Source organism: Aptenodytes patagonicus, chromosome 3 (assembly GCF_965638725.1).
Source record: "Aptenodytes patagonicus chromosome 3, bAptPat1.pri.cur, whole genome shotgun sequence".
Taxonomy (NCBI): Eukaryota; Metazoa; Chordata; class Aves; order Sphenisciformes; family Spheniscidae; genus Aptenodytes; species Aptenodytes patagonicus.
In genome coordinates, this window is record NC_134951.1 from 72,864,870 (window position 1) to 72,886,940 (window position 22,071).

Genomic DNA, 22,071 nt, shown 5'->3' on the forward strand with positions numbered 1-22,071 from the left:
TGAATTATTTTTCCTTAATTATCTTTAAGAAGCTTTTAATTTCCTATAAATACATTTTGTTTTGAAAAGTACATTCATTTAGAAAACTGGTGATTTAGGTCTGTCAGTGCACGGCAGAAGTCCGAAGCAGCAGCATTTGTACTAGGGACAAAGTGAGGGCCCAGTGTGAAATACCTACTTGCAATTTTGCAACATCTAATGCAACACTTGCATTTGAAAAAATTAAGTTTCACTTACAAAATTAAGAAATGTGGCATTTCTTAAAATTTCTTAACTCAATCTTTTAGTATTAATCAGAATTTAAGTACATAAAACATAGACATCCCCAGCATAGTTTAATCCAAATGAAAGAGAGCCAAAAAAAATCCCCCACTTTTCTGAATACAAATATTCTAACATGCACAAACATCTTCCTGAATACCTACTGACAGCACACATGTTCTTCACTCTATCTTCACCAAATTCATACCTTACGTTTATTAATAGTCAACCAGGAATCCCTCTCCACTTAGAATCATAAAATGGTTTGGGTCAGAAGGGACCTTTAAAGACCACCTAGTTCCAATCCCCCTGCCACAGGCAAGGACATCTTTCAGCAGATCAGGTTGCTCAAAGCCCCATCCAACCTGACCTTGAACAATTCCAGGGAGGGGGTACCCACAATTTCTCTGGCAACCTGTTCCAGTGCCTCACCACCAACTCGTAAAGAATTTCTTCCTTATATCTAATCTAAACCTACTCCCTTTCAGTTTAAAACTGTTACCCCTTGTCCTATTCACTACAGACCCTGGTAAAAAGTATCTCTCCATCTTTCTCATAGGTCCCCTTTAAGTATTGAAAGGCTACAATAAGGTCTCCCTGAAGCCTTCTCCAGGCTTAACAACCCCAACTCTCTCAGCTTTTCTTCGTAGGAAACATGCTCCAGGCCTCTGATCATTTTTGTGGCCCTCCTCTGGACCTGCTCCAATAGGTCTGTGTCTTTCTTGTGCTGGGGATCCCAGAACTGGATGCGGTATCCAGCTGGGGTCTCACAAGAGCAGAACAGACGGGAAGAATCACCTCCCTCGGCCTGCTGGCCACGCTTCTTTTTATGCAGCCCAGGATACAATTGGCCTTCTGGGCTGCGAGCGCACATTGCCAGCTCACGCCCGATTTTTCATCTACCAACATCCCCAAAGTCCTTCTCTGCAGGACTGCTCTCAATTCATTCATACTCCAGCCTGTACTGATGCTGCTGATTGCCCTGACCGAGCTGCAGGAGGCCTTGTTGAACTTCATGCAGTTCATGTGGACCCTCTTCTCAAGCCTGTAAAGGTCACTCCGGATGGCATCCCTTCCCTCAAGCATATGAACTGCACCAGTCAGCTTGGTGTCATCTGCAAACCTGTTGAGGGCGCATTCAATCCCACTGTCTATGTCATTAATAAAGATATTAAATAGTATCGGTGACCCCTGAGGGACAGCACTTGTTACTGATCTCCATTTAGATATTGAGCCATTGACTGCAACTCTTTGGATGATGCCATCCAGCCAACTCCTTATCCATCCAACAGTCCATCCATCAAACCCATTTGCTCTACTGCTAGGCTGGCTAGAGAAGCAAGACTTGGTTGCCTCTCTAGTAATGAAAACTTTGGTTTTTCATCTAGCATAGATGATTTTTAAGACAGTAGGCATTTAAAGAAATCAGATATTCTTCAAATCTAGTTAAAGCAAAATAACTGCAATTTATTCAGGATTATAAAATATGAAAATAAAGACTTAAAAATATATGTATTATTTTTGTTTTTAAAACTTGGGCTTATATTCTGGCTCATTTTTTCCTGTACGCCCTTTTGTACAAATGCTTAGCCAAAACAGTTTGCTATAATTATTTCCTGATCGTGCTTCTGTAAGGCATTCATGCTCATTGGCAGAAGATAACTGCTTGCCCTCACATAAAAGAAGCCTTTACACAAACTAGGAAAAAATAGCAACATTCTAAATAGTAAAGTCAGGGAAACTATCTGAAGTAAAATGATATATTTCAGAAAATCGAAAGTAGTATCCAAAAGGGGAGGGGGAAAAAAGTGACCATAAGCTCTAACAGGTAATGTACATGTAAAAAATACAGCAATCAAGTTTGAGAAACAAACAGGAAAAAGCATAAAAATAAGCCCTTTTCAGAAGAGAGAAGGAATAGCAGATCTATTGAAGTGCTCCTCCAGGGCCAGAAGACAATCAGCACATAAAGAAGGACTCATAGGAGATAAAGCCCTACAGAAAAAGAACTCTCCCCTTCTCTTTTTAGATCTACACACTGAGGAAAAACTGTGGAGACTTCCCATACCAGAATCCCCTCAAGTGTGTTTGTAAGAAGGTAAAGAACAAGCTCACAATGTGAAAAATAATGAAGTGCTAGAACGGAACTCAAGAATGAAGGACCTACTAGCCGTGATTCGTGAATTCTCACTTGAAACAGTCTCAATCTTGTAGCTCTAAGAGACAGGAAAAGCAACATGAATTTCTAACAAGGGTTCAAGGGGAGAATTAGGAAACAACAGACCAGTTAGGTTCAACGTTTGTAGCAGAAAAATTTGTATAAATTACTCGAAAGAAAAGAATTAGTGGTTGCACAGATAATTCCATGCAGCTATTATAAGGAATAGCCACATCTCAGCCTATTGTCCTTCTCTGAAAGACTCAACGAGCACACTGAGAAATCACTGATATAGTCCACCTGGACTACCAAAAGACATTTACCAAAGATCTCTCACAAACGGCTCCAAAGAAACTAAGGTCTCCTAAACAGGCCCTTGCATGACAAATAACCTGACCAATTACTCCTTAAAGATAGCCAGCAATTTGAATAAACAGTCATTTTGTTTGTAGTAGAGGGAAGTCCCAATGGAGCCCCACTTATGCTGGGGACTGTGCCTGTGCCATCACATATATTCTGGATAGGACAGACAAAGTCAGACTATCAAAAACTGCACAGGAACATCAGTAACACTAATGAGTAATAAAAAGGCAGACAAATTAAGCATGACTACACATGAAGTAGTGGACACTGGCTTTGAAGCTAACTATTGCCATTCAGGAATGGGATCTGCTGATACATGAGACATTTCTTTGAAAGCATCAACTCAACAGTAAAACAGAAAAATCTCACTAGTAAATGCAGCAAACGGACTTTTAGAACCACAACATTATTTAGGCAACTGTACTAACCTACAGGGCACTCTCAGCCTCTCAATACTTCTGGAATTTCTGCCCCCCCCTCTAATCTCCAAGGCTGGCATGAAATCATTAGGGATAATGAAAACTATGGAGAAGCTTTTAAGTGAAGAACAAAGCTGGCTAGGACTCTTCAGCCTGCAAACAGGATTACTAAGGGGATGGCAGATGTCAATACAATCTGAGTAGTGGAGATCAAGTGGGAAGGATGGGACTGGAGGAGTGCACCAAATGAGACGTGCAGGCAGCAAGTAAGAGCCAGGCTGGTGGATGTGGCTCCAGACTGCCCGACGTGGTTTTCCTCAGCCTGGGAGGGCATCTCTGGTGTGCCCCAGAGGAACCCAACTCACTCCTGAACTGTTATCACCAACTTGCTAAGTCTGTGCCCAGATACCATAATGAAACGCACCCACTCTTTTAAATAACTGTATAAAATCCAGTTAGCTACCTGTATGCTAGTATAAAATGCAGCTCTCAGTTTCAAAGAACTTATTCAAATGAAGTTTGAGCCTTATCACATCAGGCAGCTGCATTTCTTCCACAACAGAAATACAGTTCATTTAAGAGGGTCAAAAGTGAAACACTAATCTTCAAGTGGCAGACAGAAGAAGTTTCAGAGGTTTTGGAGCATGCTAGTCATACGAGCCGGAGGAAGAAAGCAAAGGAGCAAGACACACAAACCATTATGCAAACTTCAAACAACATGCTTTAATGCTGAGCTACCATATGATTCTGTGAATTATGAAGAAAGTCTGCCTAATTCCATTCACTAGCCATTTACCTGCTTTTCTGGATAAACATCAACTCACATGAAACACTTGCCCAAAAACTGATCAGTATTTCTTTAAGCATCTGATCACTATTGATAGGTATCCGACCACCAACGAAACTTGTCTTCTCTAGTTATTTTCGTAAGCTCACAGTTGGAAGGACTTGCATAGTGAAAGTATTTGCATCATTTCTTATGTGAAAAACCAGTAACTTCCTGCTGAAATCTGAGGCACTGCTGTAGTGAGCACCACAGTTTGGAGTCTCTTTTTAAAACGTACTCTAAAAGAATAAAAATTTCTTTCCAAACACTGCACACCTATCACCAGCTGATGATATACATACATATCAAAATCCAATTCAAAAACCACCTCACATGTTGTTGGATCAATTTGTTTTTCACATTCATTAATTGATTTTGCACCAGAAGCTAAAAAGAATATGCTAATCTAAACAAAACCAACATTCATCTCCCAGCTATCCTAATATCTAAGGGGGAGAAAGAGTCTCCTGATATTTGCCCAGAAAAGAGCACTGCTGCGAAGAGCTGTGTATTCACCCAAGAGTCATTCTGACACAAAGGCTCTCCTGAGCAAAGTCAACACAACACAAATACAACATCTGGGAGAATACTGCTTCAGTAAGACCAGCTGACTTCAATAAATTGAAAGGTTAAAGCCTGATAAAAAAACTGTAAAAATCCATTACAAAATTATACAAAGCTTTGCTTTGTACCGTCCATTCTTGAACTATGGCACATCACTCAGAAAACTAAAGGTGAGACATTCCCTCTCTGAAGGTAGATGGCATTATCACACACAAAATTAACTGAGCAACAGAAAGAAATCACATGTCTGATGCTAAAGAAAACAAAATTAATGACTTCCAAAGAACACAAATGTTAAGAAGGAACAAAGACTAAACTTGGGGGGGGGAGAGGGGGCAGTCTAACACAATCAGAGGCAAGTCATGAGGACTCTGACTGTATTGGTAGAAGAAACCATTTCCAAACTGTTGGCTCAGTTTTTGAAAAAACAAGTGTTAAATAATCAAGTTAGAAAGAAAATTAAGTGCAGGCTTTCCATATGACCTTTTGGGAATAATTTATTTTCCTCTGTGAGAAAAAGTGTAGCAAAAGTAAAGAGAATACTTTCAAGTTACTGTAAAAAGTGCCAGTGATTTTTCAACTCAGCGCACTTAACAGTAGTATACATTTGATTGCAATGTCAATGAAAAATTAACCTTCTACAAGTTTATTCTAGAAAGCTGTGGACAAGACTCTGAACTGCCTATCTCAAGTATTCTAGATGATTGAACATGCTCAGCTCCAAACACATTGCAAACAATACTGGAAACTACAAAATACAAATGAACGTTAATCTTCCCAAGCCATTTATAGCTAAAGAAAACACCAGATCAATTTGCAGTGAATTTGTGTGTGGGGAAGTTGTTCTACTGCTTTGCTGTGTGATGATTCCATCCAGCCATGCCCCACGCACATCACCATTTTGATAATTACGTGGGGGACAATCAATAAACTTTTGATAGAAGTATGCATGTTTAATTAAACACCAAATATAAATCACAAGAAATCCTTAAAGGGAAGGCTTGAATCTGAATGGCACTTCAGGGACAAAATGAGTTCACAAAGATACACTTATCACCAAATCCTAATCTGTCTCAATGAAAGCAATTCCCAGGGTAATGATCTTGCAAAGTAAGAATGAGATAGCAGCCAAATGGCCACGTAAGCAAGTAACAGCTTATTAGACAGACAGCACTGAAATTCTTCAAGTTGATCAAAGTAATTGGTAGTTTTAAGGGTGGATTTTTGTTCTGATTTTATAAGACTACCTCTAAACCTGTTTTGTTACTGTCTGAATTGTAAAAATAAATTTTGCTATTTTATAAGTTCTTATCCTAACACAACTATACAGAAATATGAGACACACACAGAGGGTCAAACCTGTATCACGTCTCCAAAACTATCAGTAATTCCTCTCCACGACTCTTTAGTAGAGTGTATAACAGCTAACCAATTCACCTTGAAATCATGCCTCAAAAAACTTCCCTATCCAACTCGTTGGCCTTGTGTCACACCAAAACATTCAGTAGCATGACTTACTGCCACAGGAAGGTGAAAACCCCAGTGTGGTAGCTTACATTGTTAACCAAGTCTATTGCTTAACAGGAATGCAAGTTGGAAAAATTCTCAGTGGAGGACTTGAGACACAGAGACTCAGGTGTGCTTGTGGGATCCTGACTCATGCCCACTCCATGGTGAGAGAAAGACCCTCTCACCCTGTAGATACCAAATACGCCACGTTCCTTTTCCAGTTCCTCCAGAATCTCCTGAAATTGTATATACACTCGCTTTTTCATTTACCCTCCACATTCAAAGCCTCACCAAGCCTTGGGATGTTCTTGTCAAACTTCACCCAGCCCTAGTCAGCTTGGCCATTTCAAGTGCCAGGAGGAGCAGGAAGTTTAACAACAGACACCTGGCAACTGTTCCAAGCTCCCTGTCTAATCGTGCCTCTGGGCTGAGCATCACCAAGGAGCACCCACTCCTACTTGGACCCCACCAAGATGTGATGGTTGCTATCAGGACCACTTTTCTCTGTCCCTCTCTGGTTCCCTCTTTTAAAATTGTTTTTATTCTTAACACCTTTCTACCTTCTCGTAATAATTTATTTTTACCTCCTCTTTTTTTCTTTTTTTTTTTTTTTTTTGCTTTACCTCTCCTCCTTTTCTTTGAGCTAGGGTGTGGTAGAAAATGTGTTATTTACTGATGCATACCACTAGGTCAGAGAAAACTAATAGAAACAGCATTCAATAGTTGATGTTTATGGAAGGTAACATACAGTTGCCCTTTTAGAGATACTTTCTCTGCATATTATTTTAGCCACCAGCAATGCACAGCTCAGTGACTCCTGAGCCAGCACCAACCGATCTTTTTCATGAAATCTCTGAATTCCCTCCACATAGCGAATTCAAATTTTTATATTTTTTAACTCATGTAAATCTTTAGCATGCCCAACATCTTTTGACAAAGGCACATAGTTGAATCAAAACCTGTGTAAAGAAACTCCTTTTTCTTGATTTGAATCTGTGCTCATCAGTGACACTGGGTTTACCTAGCTTCTGCATTGGAAAAAAGTGATTTACCTCTTCTGTACTACCAGTACTATAGAACTCTATCTCATCATCTTCTAGTTACCTTTGTTCTAGCCTGAAAAGAGTATTACTATTTAGTAATTTCTCATACAGACCTGTTCCATTCCTTTGACTGTCCTTTCTGCCCTTCTCTGTACATGCAGTTCTGCCAACATGGTCCTGTGGGGTGCAAACTAGACTGCACATGGCATAAGATAAAGATGTAACGGCAGTATAACAAGTCTCTATTTCTTTCCTAATTTCCAGGATTCTGATTGCTATTGTGACTACTGCTGAACTTTGAACAGGCATTTTCATTTCAGTTGCAAGATCTTATTAATTACCAAATGATATAATTTCAGTGCCCATCACTGTGTACATAAAGCAAGGGTTGCCTTTTTCATACTATCTCCCCAGGCTGCATTACCACATTCAACTTGATGAAATTGCAGGGTGCCATCTAACAGTACAACAATGTCCTTTTGCAATCCTTCATGGCTAGCCCTTCAGTATCAACATCCTGAATAACTTAATACTGTCAACAAACTTTTTTGCCTCATTATTCTACCCCTTTTCCACAGCATTTATGAATACATTGAAATGCATGGATTCCCAGCACAAACCCACATAAGATTCCATCATGAAAAAAGACAATTTATTTCTACACGTGAACTTTTCCCCCATATCCCCTTTCAGCAGTCATCTATCAATGTAAGGATTCATTCTCCATGGCAATTCAACTTCTTTTCAAATTTTTGGGGATGGATCTTCTCAACTACTTTTTGGAAATCCAAGTAACATCACCTGTTTCTTCCCTGTCCATGTGCTTGCTAATTCTCTCCAAGAACTCTCATACATACATGACATATTACTTTCCTTCATAAATCACACCAGTTTTTCCTCATTTTATGATATTCACCTGTGTATTGTTTCAAACAAATTCAAATTCTGCTACTTCTCATCACTTCCAATCGAGATATCTTTTCTGTTCTTACATTAATTAAAAAAAAAAAAAGAAAAAAGAAAAAAAAAAGCCTTAAGACTCAGTTTTTAGTATCATATCCCAAAACAAGCATTTCTTCCATACCACCCTCTCCATTGCAGTCAAGCAATATTATCTGGAAATAGATGGGAAATTGTCCTCACAGGGATTTTGTATGCATTTGTTAGACAATGGAAAAAGTGTCATTTCCTCATGCATCTCCTTCAGAAGTAATAGGTTCCAAATGCAACAAGTTACATAGATTTACTACATAAATGTCATTTAAGTATCATATCCAAGAAAGGACCAGGCTGGCAAATAAAGCCAACTATAGTCACAATTTTGTATTTTCCTCTATCTGATGTAAGAATGTCATGACTTGTGCAGCAAAAAGCAATGGTGTTGAGAGCTATGAAAATAGGTAAAAGGCAATATTCCAGTGTACATAAAAGTTAGGCTTAACAGCATTATTTATAGTCCCTTTCCCCAACATCATTTTAAATAAACTAAGTCCTATTTCCAAACTTTGGGGAAAAAAACATGGGCTTGCTCAAAGATTTAATGAGCTATATAACTTATACATTGGGAATAGGGGAAAGGTCAGGTTGATGCTATAGATAAAGCACTGAATTTCTGCGCTGTATTTTTTCTTTAATTCTGTTAAGAAAAGTAGTCTTCAGGAGAAGAATTACTGAAAGTCTGCGAATTCATCAGCATATTTCAAATTTTGATTGTTCAGTAATGCAAACAATATTTTTATCATTACAACTGTAATTCAAAAAGTGCTTAAAAAGTTAATTATATTGTAAATGTCTGTAAAAAGTTAATTCTATTGTAAACAGCTGTAATTTACAAGGCAATATACTACACAATGCTAAAGTTTCTCAAGTGAAGACCAGGCAGCATGCACATGAACTACATCCTCTGTGGATGGTCAATCACTTATGGAGCAAGTTACTGCATCTCCATGGAAGGTAATGGCACACTATACTTCTACAAAGCCCAGCACTTAATTCCAAGATCTTTCACCACTCTTATTCAACAGGCAAGAGAGCCAGACAACTGTTTCCCTACCAAAATTTTGAATAAAAATTAGAACAAAGAATTAACTTTATTAAAATACAGCTTCATAAGTAGTATATCCTTTTTCGTACCTCTGGCCACATCTTACAAAGGCAAGAGAAGAGTGGCTAGGAAATTATTTTTTATATAAGACTAATTTTGCCACTAGAAGGCTTGAAAGCTATGAACACCTCTGGTGTCATGTAATCCAAAGGAACAGACATTCATATAGATGAGTATCTGTCACACTGTTACAGCAACTAAGGGAATAAACATTTTGATCCTGATACTCTAGGACTCAGACCAATCTGTAAGTATGAGTTTACAACCAGAAGCGGTGTCAGGGATATCAGTTACACGTATCTCTAGTGAAATATTTTTACAGTTTTCTCTGGCTGCTACCAGGACACAACACTAACCAGACATTGTATATAATAATAAATGTCTGCAATTTCGATGTGCAAAAGACAAAATAAATACTTAGAAGTCAAGCCTAATACATATGACCTTAACAAATCAGGTTAATTTCTTTCACATTTCAATAGCATTAAAATAAATAGTCACTGAATTGCTTACCAAATATTTATATCACCACACTGCAAAGAACAAGAAAAGAGTATTGTCAGTCATTGTTTTAAAAAAAGGACAGAATCAACAAATTTCTATTATGTTGCATTTTACACACTCTCCTGAAATTTAATCTCTAGGAAAAGTTACTTAAATTACATGAGCCCATCCCTCAGTGAACAGGATTTTTCCTTGATGCTGACTAGGACCTACCAGTGAGAATTGTTATTTAAACCCAATCAGCACCTTGTTGCTCTCTGTGCTCCACAGAAATGTTAAAATATATACCAAAGATGTGTATGTAGGATGACCAGAATGGCAGATGCTCCATTCTGCATAAGGTATTTCAATTTGGAGGGAAAACAATGAAAAGTTCTTGTCTTCCAGTAATCAACCAAGACAATACGAGTTGCCAAAATCCAACATTAAAAAAATACAGAACCTTAATACAACTGTTTTCAAACACTTATAGTGCATGACGTGGTTTAAATTAACAAACACAAAATAATAGTCAATATGCTTGATATCCCAGTGTGTCTTCCTTTTACTGTTGCACTTAATTGATTAATAAAATATTTAAAAGCAACCAAGAACACTCACATGAAAAGCTTACTCCCTACACATCAGTTGTATTATACACCACTCTTTGCATATGCTTATTTTTAAAGAGGACATCTGAATATTCATCCTAACTGAGTGTATAAGCAATTAAGTGAAATAAAATGCAAAGGTAATACAGCAGTCCCTCCAGCCCATCACTTCAGCGCATGAAAAAGTCAGGTGTTACCATCACTGCCTTTGCTCAGTCCTTCTCCTACCCCTTTCATTTTAAGGAAGCACAATTATGACTTTCAAACTTACTGAACCTGAACAATTTGAGATGGAATGACAAAATTCCATTTTTGTTTTCATATATTTGAGCCAAAAGGCATTATTACAGCCTATTTACAATTTCCTCTAAACCCTCTTCATTGCTACTTTCAAAGAAAGCTTCTGAGTTCTGTTGGTACAGCCTGCTTTGTACAAACAGACTATGAACGTAAAACTGGAACTTAAAGAAACCACCTGAATTCAACTCTAGTCTCCTGAATTGCATGCAACTAAGAAACAGATGTTTAGTTCAGAATAGCCTCTAGAACATACTTCATTTGCTTCTAGCCCTTTACAAGCCATAAAATACAATTCCCCTTTTTCTCTTCATAGTAACTTAGGATGTTTACTGCCTGGGAACAAAAAGCCTAGAAAAAACTAAATGGACCACATAAAATAGCTAGGCAAGACTGAGTGCTTTACCAAAGCCCAAACTCCCAACAACAGAAAGGAAAGATTGATCAAAAAGTCCAGATGATCTTTGAAAGCATATCACAGAAGGAAACAAGGAATATAACAGGGGTATTTCACTTTCTGCAATTTGCTCATCGTTCCTGCCATATGGCTAATTTCCATCATTAACATTTTCTCATGATTTTATAGCTAATTCTAGATCATCAACAGGAAAATCGATCCGCTTCAGGCACAATGTCAGTCTCTGTAGATTTCCAGAGGCGAGCTTGTGGGCTGCCCACAGTGGAGAAGTACCCTTTGTTCTTGTTGCAACGCACTGATTTGGTAAGGTGTGGCGCAGCATGGAGTTAAATACCTTAGAAAAGTCTAAATATTAGTCTAAATAACACCTCTACAATTCTGAGATATGAAATATAGGGACAGACCCTAAATATTACGAAAATTGAAGACTCACAGATTTTCTCTGTCAACTGTTTTTAGGGCTCACAACAAAAGCTGTCCTGTCTTATTAATTTCAAAATGTTTTCTCCTTAGATATGGTTTTAAATCCCCTGATTCACAATGAAACTTCATGATTTAAACTTCATGATTTAAAATTTTTAAAAAATCATGGTTTATAGTGGGTTGGATTTCTCTAACCAATATATTTGTTATAGAAATGTTTCTCCTTTCCCGTTAAGTGTTCCACTTCACGTTTCTGAAAATTAAGATGCAGTGGCTACTACTGCATATCTGGTAACCAAGCTATGAAGATCAACATGTTATCTGAAGCTGTAATTTAGAGCAGATTCAGAGAATAACCTATTCCTTTTCATGTGAACCAGTTTTGTTTTCTTAATATGTACAGGAGATTCGGTATTCTGAGAAACTTCAGTCTGATCAGATCTTTCCATAGGCTTCCAACAATCTGGTTAATACTTTATAACCTCTTTGGACTTAACCTCTGGAAAGTCCAAAGACATTTATAAGTATGATTATTTCTCTTTTTAAAACTGCAATCACATCAATATCAAAATATTAGAATTGTATTTTTATCTATTGTACTAATTTCTAAATTATCCATCAAGAGAGCTCCATAAAGTCATGCCATGAGGCCAAGATTTTTAAACCAACAGTTTTATAGTGAGCAGCATTCAATTTACATTATTTTGTACTTCTTTAAAGAAAAAATGAGCTATGGAATAATAGCGATGGAAAGCAAAGGATGCACATAATTAATTCTACTTCAGTTTTTGAAAGTAACTAATAAATACTAAAAACAGAAAAGCAAAACACAAGGAAACCCTTACCACTCAACTCCAAATGAATGAGTATTTGGAAACACCGAACCCTAGGCCAAACAACACACGAAGATGGATCTTCTGAAATATCTTTCCCCAAAATGCATGCTATTTCAATTATAAATTCCAATTCAAACGTGTAAGACAGCTGTTGCATTATAGAATCATAGAATCATTGAGGTTGGAAAAGACCTCTAAGATCATCGAGTCCAACCGTCAACCCAACACCACCATGCCCACTAAACCATGTCCCTAAGCGCCTCATCTACACGTCTTTTAAATACCTCCAGGGATGGGGACTCAACCACTTCCCTGGGCAGCCTGTTCCAATGTTGAACCACTCTTTCAGTACAGAAATTTTTCCTTACATCCAATCTAAACCTCCCCTGCCGCAACTTGAGGCCATTTCCTCTCGTCCTATCACTTGTTACTTCGGAGAAAAGACCAACACCCACCTCGCTACAACCTCCTTTCAGGTAGTTGTAGAGAGCGATGAGGTCTCCCCTCAGCCTCCTTTTCTCCAGGCTAAACAGTCCCATAAAACACCGTGTGCAGCTGTCATCAGTGTTTATAAAAGAATATTTACTCCAATCTTTCAAAACTAATGTTACAGACAGAACTTCACAATAAACAAGCTCAAGGCTACCAAAACAGGTGCCTTCATGTTGCTATGCTACACTCTCTTAGTGCTCAGCCACCATCCACCCAAACCACGATTCCTTGCTACTACTGCTTCCTGGATCTCAGCTCTGCCCCTCTGCTTTTACACATCTTCTTTTGTGCATTCACTGTAACCAGTGCACTCTCTGCCAACCCTCAAAAAACATCAACAGCAAACACAATAACAAAGCTGCCAAGCCTTACCTTCCACATATGTATTTTATTATGTTAAACACGTGCATTATATTTCTGAACGCCAAAGCATCAGAAAAATGCCCATCAGCTACCTGCTCGTGTAGTCACAAAGCTAGGAGAAAAGATAGCAAGCCAGTATTACTCATTTGGAACTTTAAAAAAAACAAAGCCTCATACAATCAAAAACTGTACCCAGTAAAACCAGGTACACTCTGTAGGCAAACTCTTGAAAAAAAGTGGAAAGAAAATGATAAATTGTTGTATATCCGTAGTTGCTATTTTTGTGCAAATGGTAGCTCACTTGCCAACAGCACAAAGAGCAGGCTATTACAAGAAATACACGTTTATGGTGGGGATAAATCTGACAGAGGGTCATGGTGGCAATGCACTCATTTCCTCTTACTTCCTCTAAATTTTAACAATTCCTCTTTAAATTCTGTTTAAAAAAACGTCTCCTTCTGGTCAGTACAACTGGCAAGGACAGGTGAAGACAAGAACTAGTACAGCAGTAGCTGAAGATCCTCTTTTTCTCTTAAAGAACACGTACCCTACAGTGTAGAAGCAGCTGCTGAATAAGGTTAATAAAATTACCTAGCTGACTGCTGCTGCTGTCGGTGCTCCCACAGAAACACTGCAGAAACATAGCTCAGAAGAAGCAAAGAAAGGGAAGGAAAGAAATGCACATGCAGTTCATGAAAAGTTCTGATACAGGAACAAGGATTAATATTGTTTACTGAGTTCAAAGCCAAGCTCGCTGAACTCTGGATACACGTGAACAGACAATTACACACCATCGTCCCAGGCCTCTCAATGGAGTTACACCAGTGGTTGCTGAGGCCAGGAATGTGGGCTCTAACCAAGGCTGAATCAGCCACTCGGGATAAATTTCTTGATGGCTGTCTGGAGATAGAATGATGGACCAATTTTACAGACAAGAAAAAAAGTGGGCCTCTCCTAAGTGAAAAAAATCCTCGTGAAAGTTATCAGGTGTCTAGACCGTATTTTAAGACCTGCTTTATCAAATACTTTTGTTCTGATTTTTTTTTCCTGTAAGAAAGCCGTTTGGATTTCTAGACTCCACTCTTACAACTGCCACAGGAAAACAGACTGCTGATGGCAAACTCAAATAAGACTTGTTAAGACAATTTCAAGTACTTTGCCAAAGATTGTAGCCCCGGGGATGGTCTTAGTGAGTAGGTGAAAATCAAAGGATCTGAAGTCATGAGAGTTCAGAAGTGCATTTGTTTTAAACTACAAAATGGTTCACTGCTCTCTAAATGAGTAGCAAACAGGATCGATACTCATACATCAAACTATCCAGTTACAAGTCAAGAGTGTTAGCAGAATCGAGATCTACATTACCCTCCCAGGCTCATGGGGATCTAATCTAGACCACAGTTTAAGAAGAAGTTTAAAGTGTATGTATCGAAGGCAGAAAAATAATCAATGTCTGTCCTATACTACTTCATGAAAGAAATGAGGTCCTTGAGCAAGATATGCACAAAAAACCCGTAACATTTTGGGCCTTTAACACAGCCTTGCATGATCATGTCTTTACAAGGCCAAAAGTCAAGATTCTGTGGCTGGTGAAAGTCTAAGGTCAGATCAGTCTTTGAAAATGTGATATTAAAACTGTAAATATTTATTCGGCACACATGGAGACATTTAATCAGGTGAATATCAATTTAGTATTTACTGTATCTTGAAGAGAAAAGGGCTTTCTTTCCCCATGCCCTTTTAACAAAAAGCAAATAGTTGAGAGTCAGCAAAGTTCAACTCTTGCTGGGATGGAACAGAGTGAAATATTTACAGTTCACTGATATTGCTCTTAATGTTCTTGACAGCAAAAGGGAAATTAACAAATTCTTACATACTTCGCTGTATCTTAAGGGAATTCATATAGTTTATAAAGATTCAGCGTGTTTTCTCTGAGGAGCACTATGGGATTATAAAGCAAAATAAAACTGAAGACCTTTTTCACATCCACCCCAGAGGTTAAGAACGAAAAACAGAGACAACTTTTCAGATGTATGTGTGTCCACATGCACACACAAATATCACTGAGTTAACTTTTTCTTCAGAAAAATAAGAACAGAGGTAAACCAAAAGCTTTCATCCCAATTTGCTACAACAAAATTTATTAATATCAGACCATAAATGGCAGTATCAGATAAACAAAAAAGAAAGCTTTAGATGTATCAGTTGCAGAATCCTTCGGAACAGCAGGATAGGAAAGAAAGTTGCACTTTTTATATGACTGGTAAAATATTAATGTGGGAGAAGAAGAAACAGACCCAAGTTTTCTCATTTTCTCAGCAGCTAGGAAGAAAGCTCTGCAGATGTTTCAGGTACTTCAGCCAATGTGAAATGTGCAGCAGAATCTAAGAAAAATATCTTGCCAGGGAGTAGCTTACATGCCCTTTCACCGTTCCTCGTACGTAACTGCTAGCATCAGTACTTGCACTAATCAAAGCCCTGGCTCCTCATTTCAAAGAGCATCCTTTTTTTCCACTCTCCCCAGCTATCCAGCATCACTATTTAGCATCTCCATGAGGCATACCATTTAGCTTTTTTTAGCATCAACTGGCATTCTTTCATGAAAAAGCCGCCTCGGTGACTTAGAGTATGCCATTTAAATAGTCTAAAACAGAATTATTTGATTTACACTTCTGTACTTTTGTGCAGCTATACTCCAATGCTCAGTAATTAAAATGTGGGTTATTTCCAAGGGTCACATTTCTGAAATTGTAGTCAACTGAACCGTTCCCCACTGCCACTTAAAACATGCCTTCTGAAGAAATATCACGATAAAGGTGACCAACAGACAACGAAGTGCAAACAGAGTATATAGACAACAGTATTGCCAGCAAATGATCAGTGACTGTTATGTCCCTACCACTGACAAATTTCAGAAGAACCAGTTAACCCAAAAGTAGCAATGCTCACTTTATGTATCGCTTCTTATCATCTTACACGGCGCTCTCAGCCATTCTGCACACCAAAAGCTCACTGCGACTTTGCTTTATGATGAGCTATATGAGGACAACCATTTTCATTGTTAGTAACAGCTGAACCCCAGCCTAGCAATGCTGTGGAAGTTTTAATTGAGACTCTCACAGCCTAGAAGACATTTAGATTAACAAGAGAAAAAGCATAGGAACCGACATCACTCTTTCAGCAAACTGTAATCACTACCCTAATCTTACAGCGCTTTATGTGCATCCTCATCTTGACACACTTTAAGACAGAGCATATTCCACATCTCCATGATGACACTGAGTTTTCTATTGAATTCCCTTGTATATTAAAAGATCAGCACCCAATCATACAGAGAAGAGGAATTAAACTTTTTATACAAAACATACTCAAATGAACACGGCATTTCTGAAAGGAGTCAGAAGACAGGTGACGTTCTCATTCCTGGGCTTCAAGGGAGAAGCTTTGCCTTATTCTTTCTTCTCTTTTTTGAAATACAGGATTGCCCTTTTCACAATTGCCTCTCCAATATCATAATATATTGTGTTGCCCCACAAATACAAAACCTCTAATTTTTCCACTACATTTCAGCTCAAATTTGTAGCACTGGATGCTAATAACTATTGTTCACTGGATTCAACAATGTAAATTCTACAACTAGGCATGTTTTTGGATTTTTTTAAGCTATCAAACTGCCCTAAGTAGGTTTTATCATTGTTAACCTTCTAAATGGCTGTAGTTCAAAACTGCAGGTGCCAGTCTCGGCAACTTACAAAGTACAAGTAATTTTCAATGATTTGACCAAAGTGTGCACAGCTTATGCATCAGGTATTTTTGTTTTGTTTTTAAATAAAGAGCATGCAAAAAAAAGGGTAAGGGCAGCATCGTGGACAGCAAGACTTAATGAAGCTCATACATGAAGATGTGTGCCTGTATGTGACTAAAGATATTGAGAAACTTTAAATGAATACAATGCTATGTTTAGTTGAACTAGATCAGTGAATTACTATTGCAGTTTTTAAAGACATACGCATCTAAACTGAATTTGCCCTTAAAATTTAAATAAATGTCCTGTCAAGATTGTTACTCAATACTTAAAGATGCAGTTAACATGGCTAAACAAAGCATTACTTCAAATAGCCAGTTTATGTTGTATTTAAAACTAATTTGTGATCTCCATTTCCCCTAAAATAAATTCTAGTCCTACGACAATTTACATGTCTGTAAAACTATTTACATTTATTCTACAGATTCATATCGAAATAAATTAAAAGAGAATTAAATGTGTTTCAGAATTAAAGCATCCGTCGGTCTCCTTTCACACTTGTCTGCAACATTCTTCACATCGTAAAGTGAAAAACAGTTTGGAAATACAAAGCTTGCCACTGCAAAAAGGACAAGTATTGCAAGAAAACTCTGGGGAGTATAGCACCCAAAACCAACTTCAGGTACAGTACCTGAAACCAATGTGAGAATGGCTAGATTTGAAGCTGACAGCAAGACTTTAACACTGAACTGACTACATAGCAAATATTGAGTTTTAATTATGTAGTCTGTAATTAAACCATTACCATCTGAGTGCTGGAACTGTGACGGTATGCGTGCTTGCCTCTAGTCCATTTCAATTCCTTTTTAACAAAACACATTTTATAGAACGTATTAAGAATTTGAAACATTTCGGTCATTTTCTTCTGTCAAGACCTGTTCTTGACTTTGATGTTGTGCTTTTTTGAAAAAACTCAGGGCCTGAACTGAGACCTGGAAGAAAATGATTCTGCGATGGTTAGCCTTCATGATGTCAACTGTAGCAAATGATAAACTGTGTGGTATAAAACATTGCCAATTACCTCAACGGTATACTAAGTCAGTTGTATAATACTGTATTTTTCAGTTGCCAAGCAGTTTTAATCAAATAGTAAAGCATCAACCATTACATGAAAACAACACTGAGCATGTTTTATTTAGGAGTGTGGTTATTTCTCATCTTTAAATTTATCTTTCCCAAGACTTTAAATGTTAGGGCTAATTTTATATATACGATTAGGTACAGCACTGACAACACCACGTATCATCGCTAGACATGGAACAGCTTTCCACAATAGCTGGCATTATTTCCAGTAGTCAGAGTTCAAATAAACTTGAGATATTTCTTTCTAATCAAATTAATGACAAGCCTATGTTAATCACTTCAATTTTGACTGTCATACAGGATAGCTATAACACAGGATATTGCTCAGCTCACACACACATTTGCAATAAGCTACACTACCTAGATGGACAGCTGCCTTTATTTTAGCTTCACTGCAGAATCCAAACACAACTCCTTCCTTTAAAAAACAAACACAAACAAAAAAAAACCCCAACCCCAGAAGTACCCAACCTGCAGACTTAAGTGTTTAAATGTATTTGGAATGTTCTTTCTAAAGCGTCATCTGGATTTCGCCAGTAAGTTACATAAACTATTGTAGAATTACTAATTGAATGCAAACTGTATAAGAGAAAGTATGGTAGAAGTTTTTCTACAATTTAGTCTATCCCGTCTGCCGCTAAATTTAATTTACATCTATTTTAAGCCAAAAATCTCTAGAACAGAACTCTGACATCATTTCTGGAGTATAACATGACCTTAAAACATAATATAAACAAAGAAAAGGATTTTTAGAAATTAAGTACAAATATTTTGTAAGTTAATCAAAAGCATTTAGGTACAGCAAAACCTACATTCTACGGCTTCATACACTTCAGCTACTTTAAATATTTATTAATCATTTCACAGTTCTAAAATGCAAAATATGTATAGGTCAGACCAGAGACAACGATGGAAAGTTAAGTTAAAGTCAAGTTCTGCACTGGGTACAGAGGTGTTAAGAGTGGCTAGCAGTGACACTCGGGATTTCCCAAATGTAGCAAGTTTTGTACCATTTACTTCCAGGAGCAGGGGTTTAGTCATAGCACCTTTAAAACCCTCCTATCAGTGCAGCAGAGCATTCAAATACAGAGACATAGGTTAAAACAAAATTGAAAGAGAAGTCATAAAAACAAGTCTATCCATAGGTGCTGCCTATTTATACCACAGGAGATGTTTGTTAAAATGTCATTGCCTGATCTTCTGCCTTTTCTTTTCCGACAACCCAAAGTTTACTGTTTTTGAAGCATTTAGAGGATTTAAGGCATATTCTAAAGCTCTCCTCTTCAGTACAGTTCTCGCCTTAAGTCTTCAGTTATTTTTACAGTACTTATACCTGAGTGCTCAGCAAGTCAGCCAGTTGTTTTTCAATATTAAAGTGAAGACTTTTGCTCACACTGGTAGGTATGAGAAAAAGGCTCTAATCTACTTATGTTCTTCTGTTCTTGTGACTAGACTCCTCCTTTTCCCCACTTAACAATACAGCACATAAGCCAATCAAAAAATAAAATAGGGGGAAAAAAAATACTTTCTAGTATTTATTTTTCTTCTAGCGCCCACAATGTGATTTCTTCCACTTAAGAATTCAAACTGCATAACGTTCAACACCTAGAATTGCACATCAGTTACGGCTGTTCAACTGCTCCTGAAAGTTGAAAGCTCCTGCTTAGAAAGTACCTGCCCATTTTAAAAACCTATCTTAATGTGGCTTGTAGAAACAACGTGGTTGGCACATTGTTCCACTACAAATCAAATTAACATTTTAAAAACCCAAACCAGCACTGTATTACTTAAAATCATTAAAACCATACTACATCCCCACTGGGGGTAGTGAGAGGGCAACCCAAAGCTCCAATATGTGAGCAGTCTGTAGAAGTATACATTGTTAACCAGAGCTGATACTTTCTACAGTTAATATAAGTAAAAATCTATTTTTTTAAGACGTATGACTCCCTATAAAGGAAATACGTATTTATTTCCCTTGTTCTCACGTTAACTTCAAAATACAGACGATACAAACTCTCGAAATGAAGAGGAACAAAGTGGAGTTGCCACAAGAACAATCTTGCAATAAAATAAACATTAACTACCGGCACAAAAGAGAAGCCAGATGCCGTATCAATACCTGAGCCTGTAAGCGTGTGTTTGTGGGTGCTACAGCCCACTCTCAGCACAGTGCTTTGGTGCAGCACCTGAGCTGCACACCTGTGCAGCATGTAGGGAATGTCTGCTTCCATCCTGACCACAGCGAATATACTTATTCTCAAACGCGGAGACAAGCCTCCAGGCCTTTGTATTCCCATCCCCAGGTTTAAAAAATGCCGCTACGAGGTGTTAAAGTGCGCACTGGTGGGGTGCGGGCACACATTTAACAAGCGAGGAGGAAGAGGGAGGCAGAAGAGGCGAGGGACGCGGGGAAGAGCACAGACCCGGCGCCTGGCGGTCCAGGAGCCTCCCCCGCCGCCCCGCGCAGCCTCCTCCGGCCGCTGCGTGAAGTTGGCCGGGCATCACCCGCTCCACCGCACGCCAGGCGCAGGAAAGAGGCCTCCTCCACCCCGGCCTCCTCCCGCTCCCTCCTCTTCCCTCAGCCCGCCGCCAGATCTATTCTTCTCCGTTCAGTCTCCCCCAGCCTCGCGGCGGAAGGAGTGTGCGTGGGGGGGTGTCTCCACTACCCTCTCCCCCCTCCCGCTTCCCAGGGACACTGACAACGACCCGCTCACGCCCGACACGGGGGGGCGGGGGGGGGGGAAGCCCCCGGGGCTGCCTGCGGGGGCGCTCCCCCGCCCCCCGCCGCGCCGAGGCCCCCCCGGTTCCCGCCCCCTCCCCGCGGCGAGGCGCGCGCAGCGGGAGGGGGCAGGGAAGGCGCCGGGCCCCGGGGCCCCGCCCGCTCCCCGACCCCGAGGGGAAGGAGCGGGGAGGGGGTTACACACCTCGCTGTTAAAGGCTTTCACGGCCTCCATGTCGCGGCGGAGGCGGGAGCCGGGCGGCTTCTCTCCGCTGATGGCGGCCGGGGCGGGCCGCAGCCGGGAGGGGGCTAGTCTCGGTCTGTGTGTGCGTGTGCGCCTCGCTCAGGGGCCGCCGGGCCTCCTCGCCATGGCGGGTGGCGCAGGGGGCGGGCGCGGAGGGACGCGGGCCCCGCTCGTTTCCGTCTCCTCCCGGCAGCGCGCGGCCTCCTCGCCCCGCTTCCCGCCCGGCAGCGCCGACGTCCCCTCCCCCGCTCGGCCGCGCCGGCAGGAGATGGAGGAACAACGCGCAGCGTCTGCGGCGCGGGCGCCAATATGGCGGACACACGGGGACTCCTGGCAGCGCAGCTCCGAGAGGAGCCGAGAGCGGCGCAGGCGGCTACAGCGCCGCCTGCCGGGCAGCGCCCGCCCGCCGGACCGCGCCACAGAGGCGCTGCCGCGATGGCGGCCCGCCCTCCTCCGCGGCCGCCCCGGCGCAGCGCCCCCCGCCCGGCCCTGGGAGGAGGCGTAAGTGAAGGGTTACGGGAACGAGGTGTTAAACGCCGCTGTGTTTCGTCACGGGGGGCAAGTCCAGGAGTTCTCGGGACACCGTTTGGGCTGTTTCCAGCTGAAGGCCTGATCCCCGGAGGGAGGTGACCGTTTGTCTCCTCACACCTTGCCCCGCAGAGCCTCACCTCCCAGCAAGGCCTGCCCGGGAAACGGGGAAGAGCATACAGGCTTGAAGAAAAACAGCAGGAAAGAGAATCAGCGGGACATAGAAAGGCAAAAAAAATCGTAATAAAAGAAAAAATCACAAGCCATTAACAAAGAATATTATTTATCAAGAGGATAGGAGAAAACCAACAAAATTGTAATGCAAGTCAACCACAAGTGCCAGTGCGCTTACTACATGATATTATAACTTGACCATCTGACACCAAAAAGGCTCCAAATCCAGCACCAGGTGTTGAGGCATTACTGTTTCATTACCCAGGGCATATTCCCAGGTTTAAGTTTCTGACAGGGTGTGCTTCCCTGTGAAGAGCAGTGGCTACCTGCATCCCCTGCCACCATGCC

The 22,071-nt window shown here is 40.1% G+C and overlaps 1 protein-coding gene across 4 annotated transcripts in view; it reads right to left on the reverse strand.

Moving 5' to 3' along the window:
* The window catches only part of SCAF8 (SR-related CTD associated factor 8), a 105,010-nt gene extending 83,718 nt beyond the window's left edge, over nucleotides 1-21,292 (reverse strand). For all 4 annotated transcript variants that reach the window (XM_076333803.1, XM_076333804.1, XM_076333806.1 and 1 more), the window contains exon 1: nucleotides 20,983-21,292. In XM_076333803.1, the coding sequence (XP_076189918.1) occupies nucleotides 20,983-21,012 (30 nt within the window). In that variant the 5' untranslated portion in view covers nucleotides 21,013-21,292. The remainder of the gene's footprint in view (nucleotides 1-20,982) is intronic.
* Between the last annotated feature and the right edge of the window lie 779 nt (nucleotides 21,293-22,071).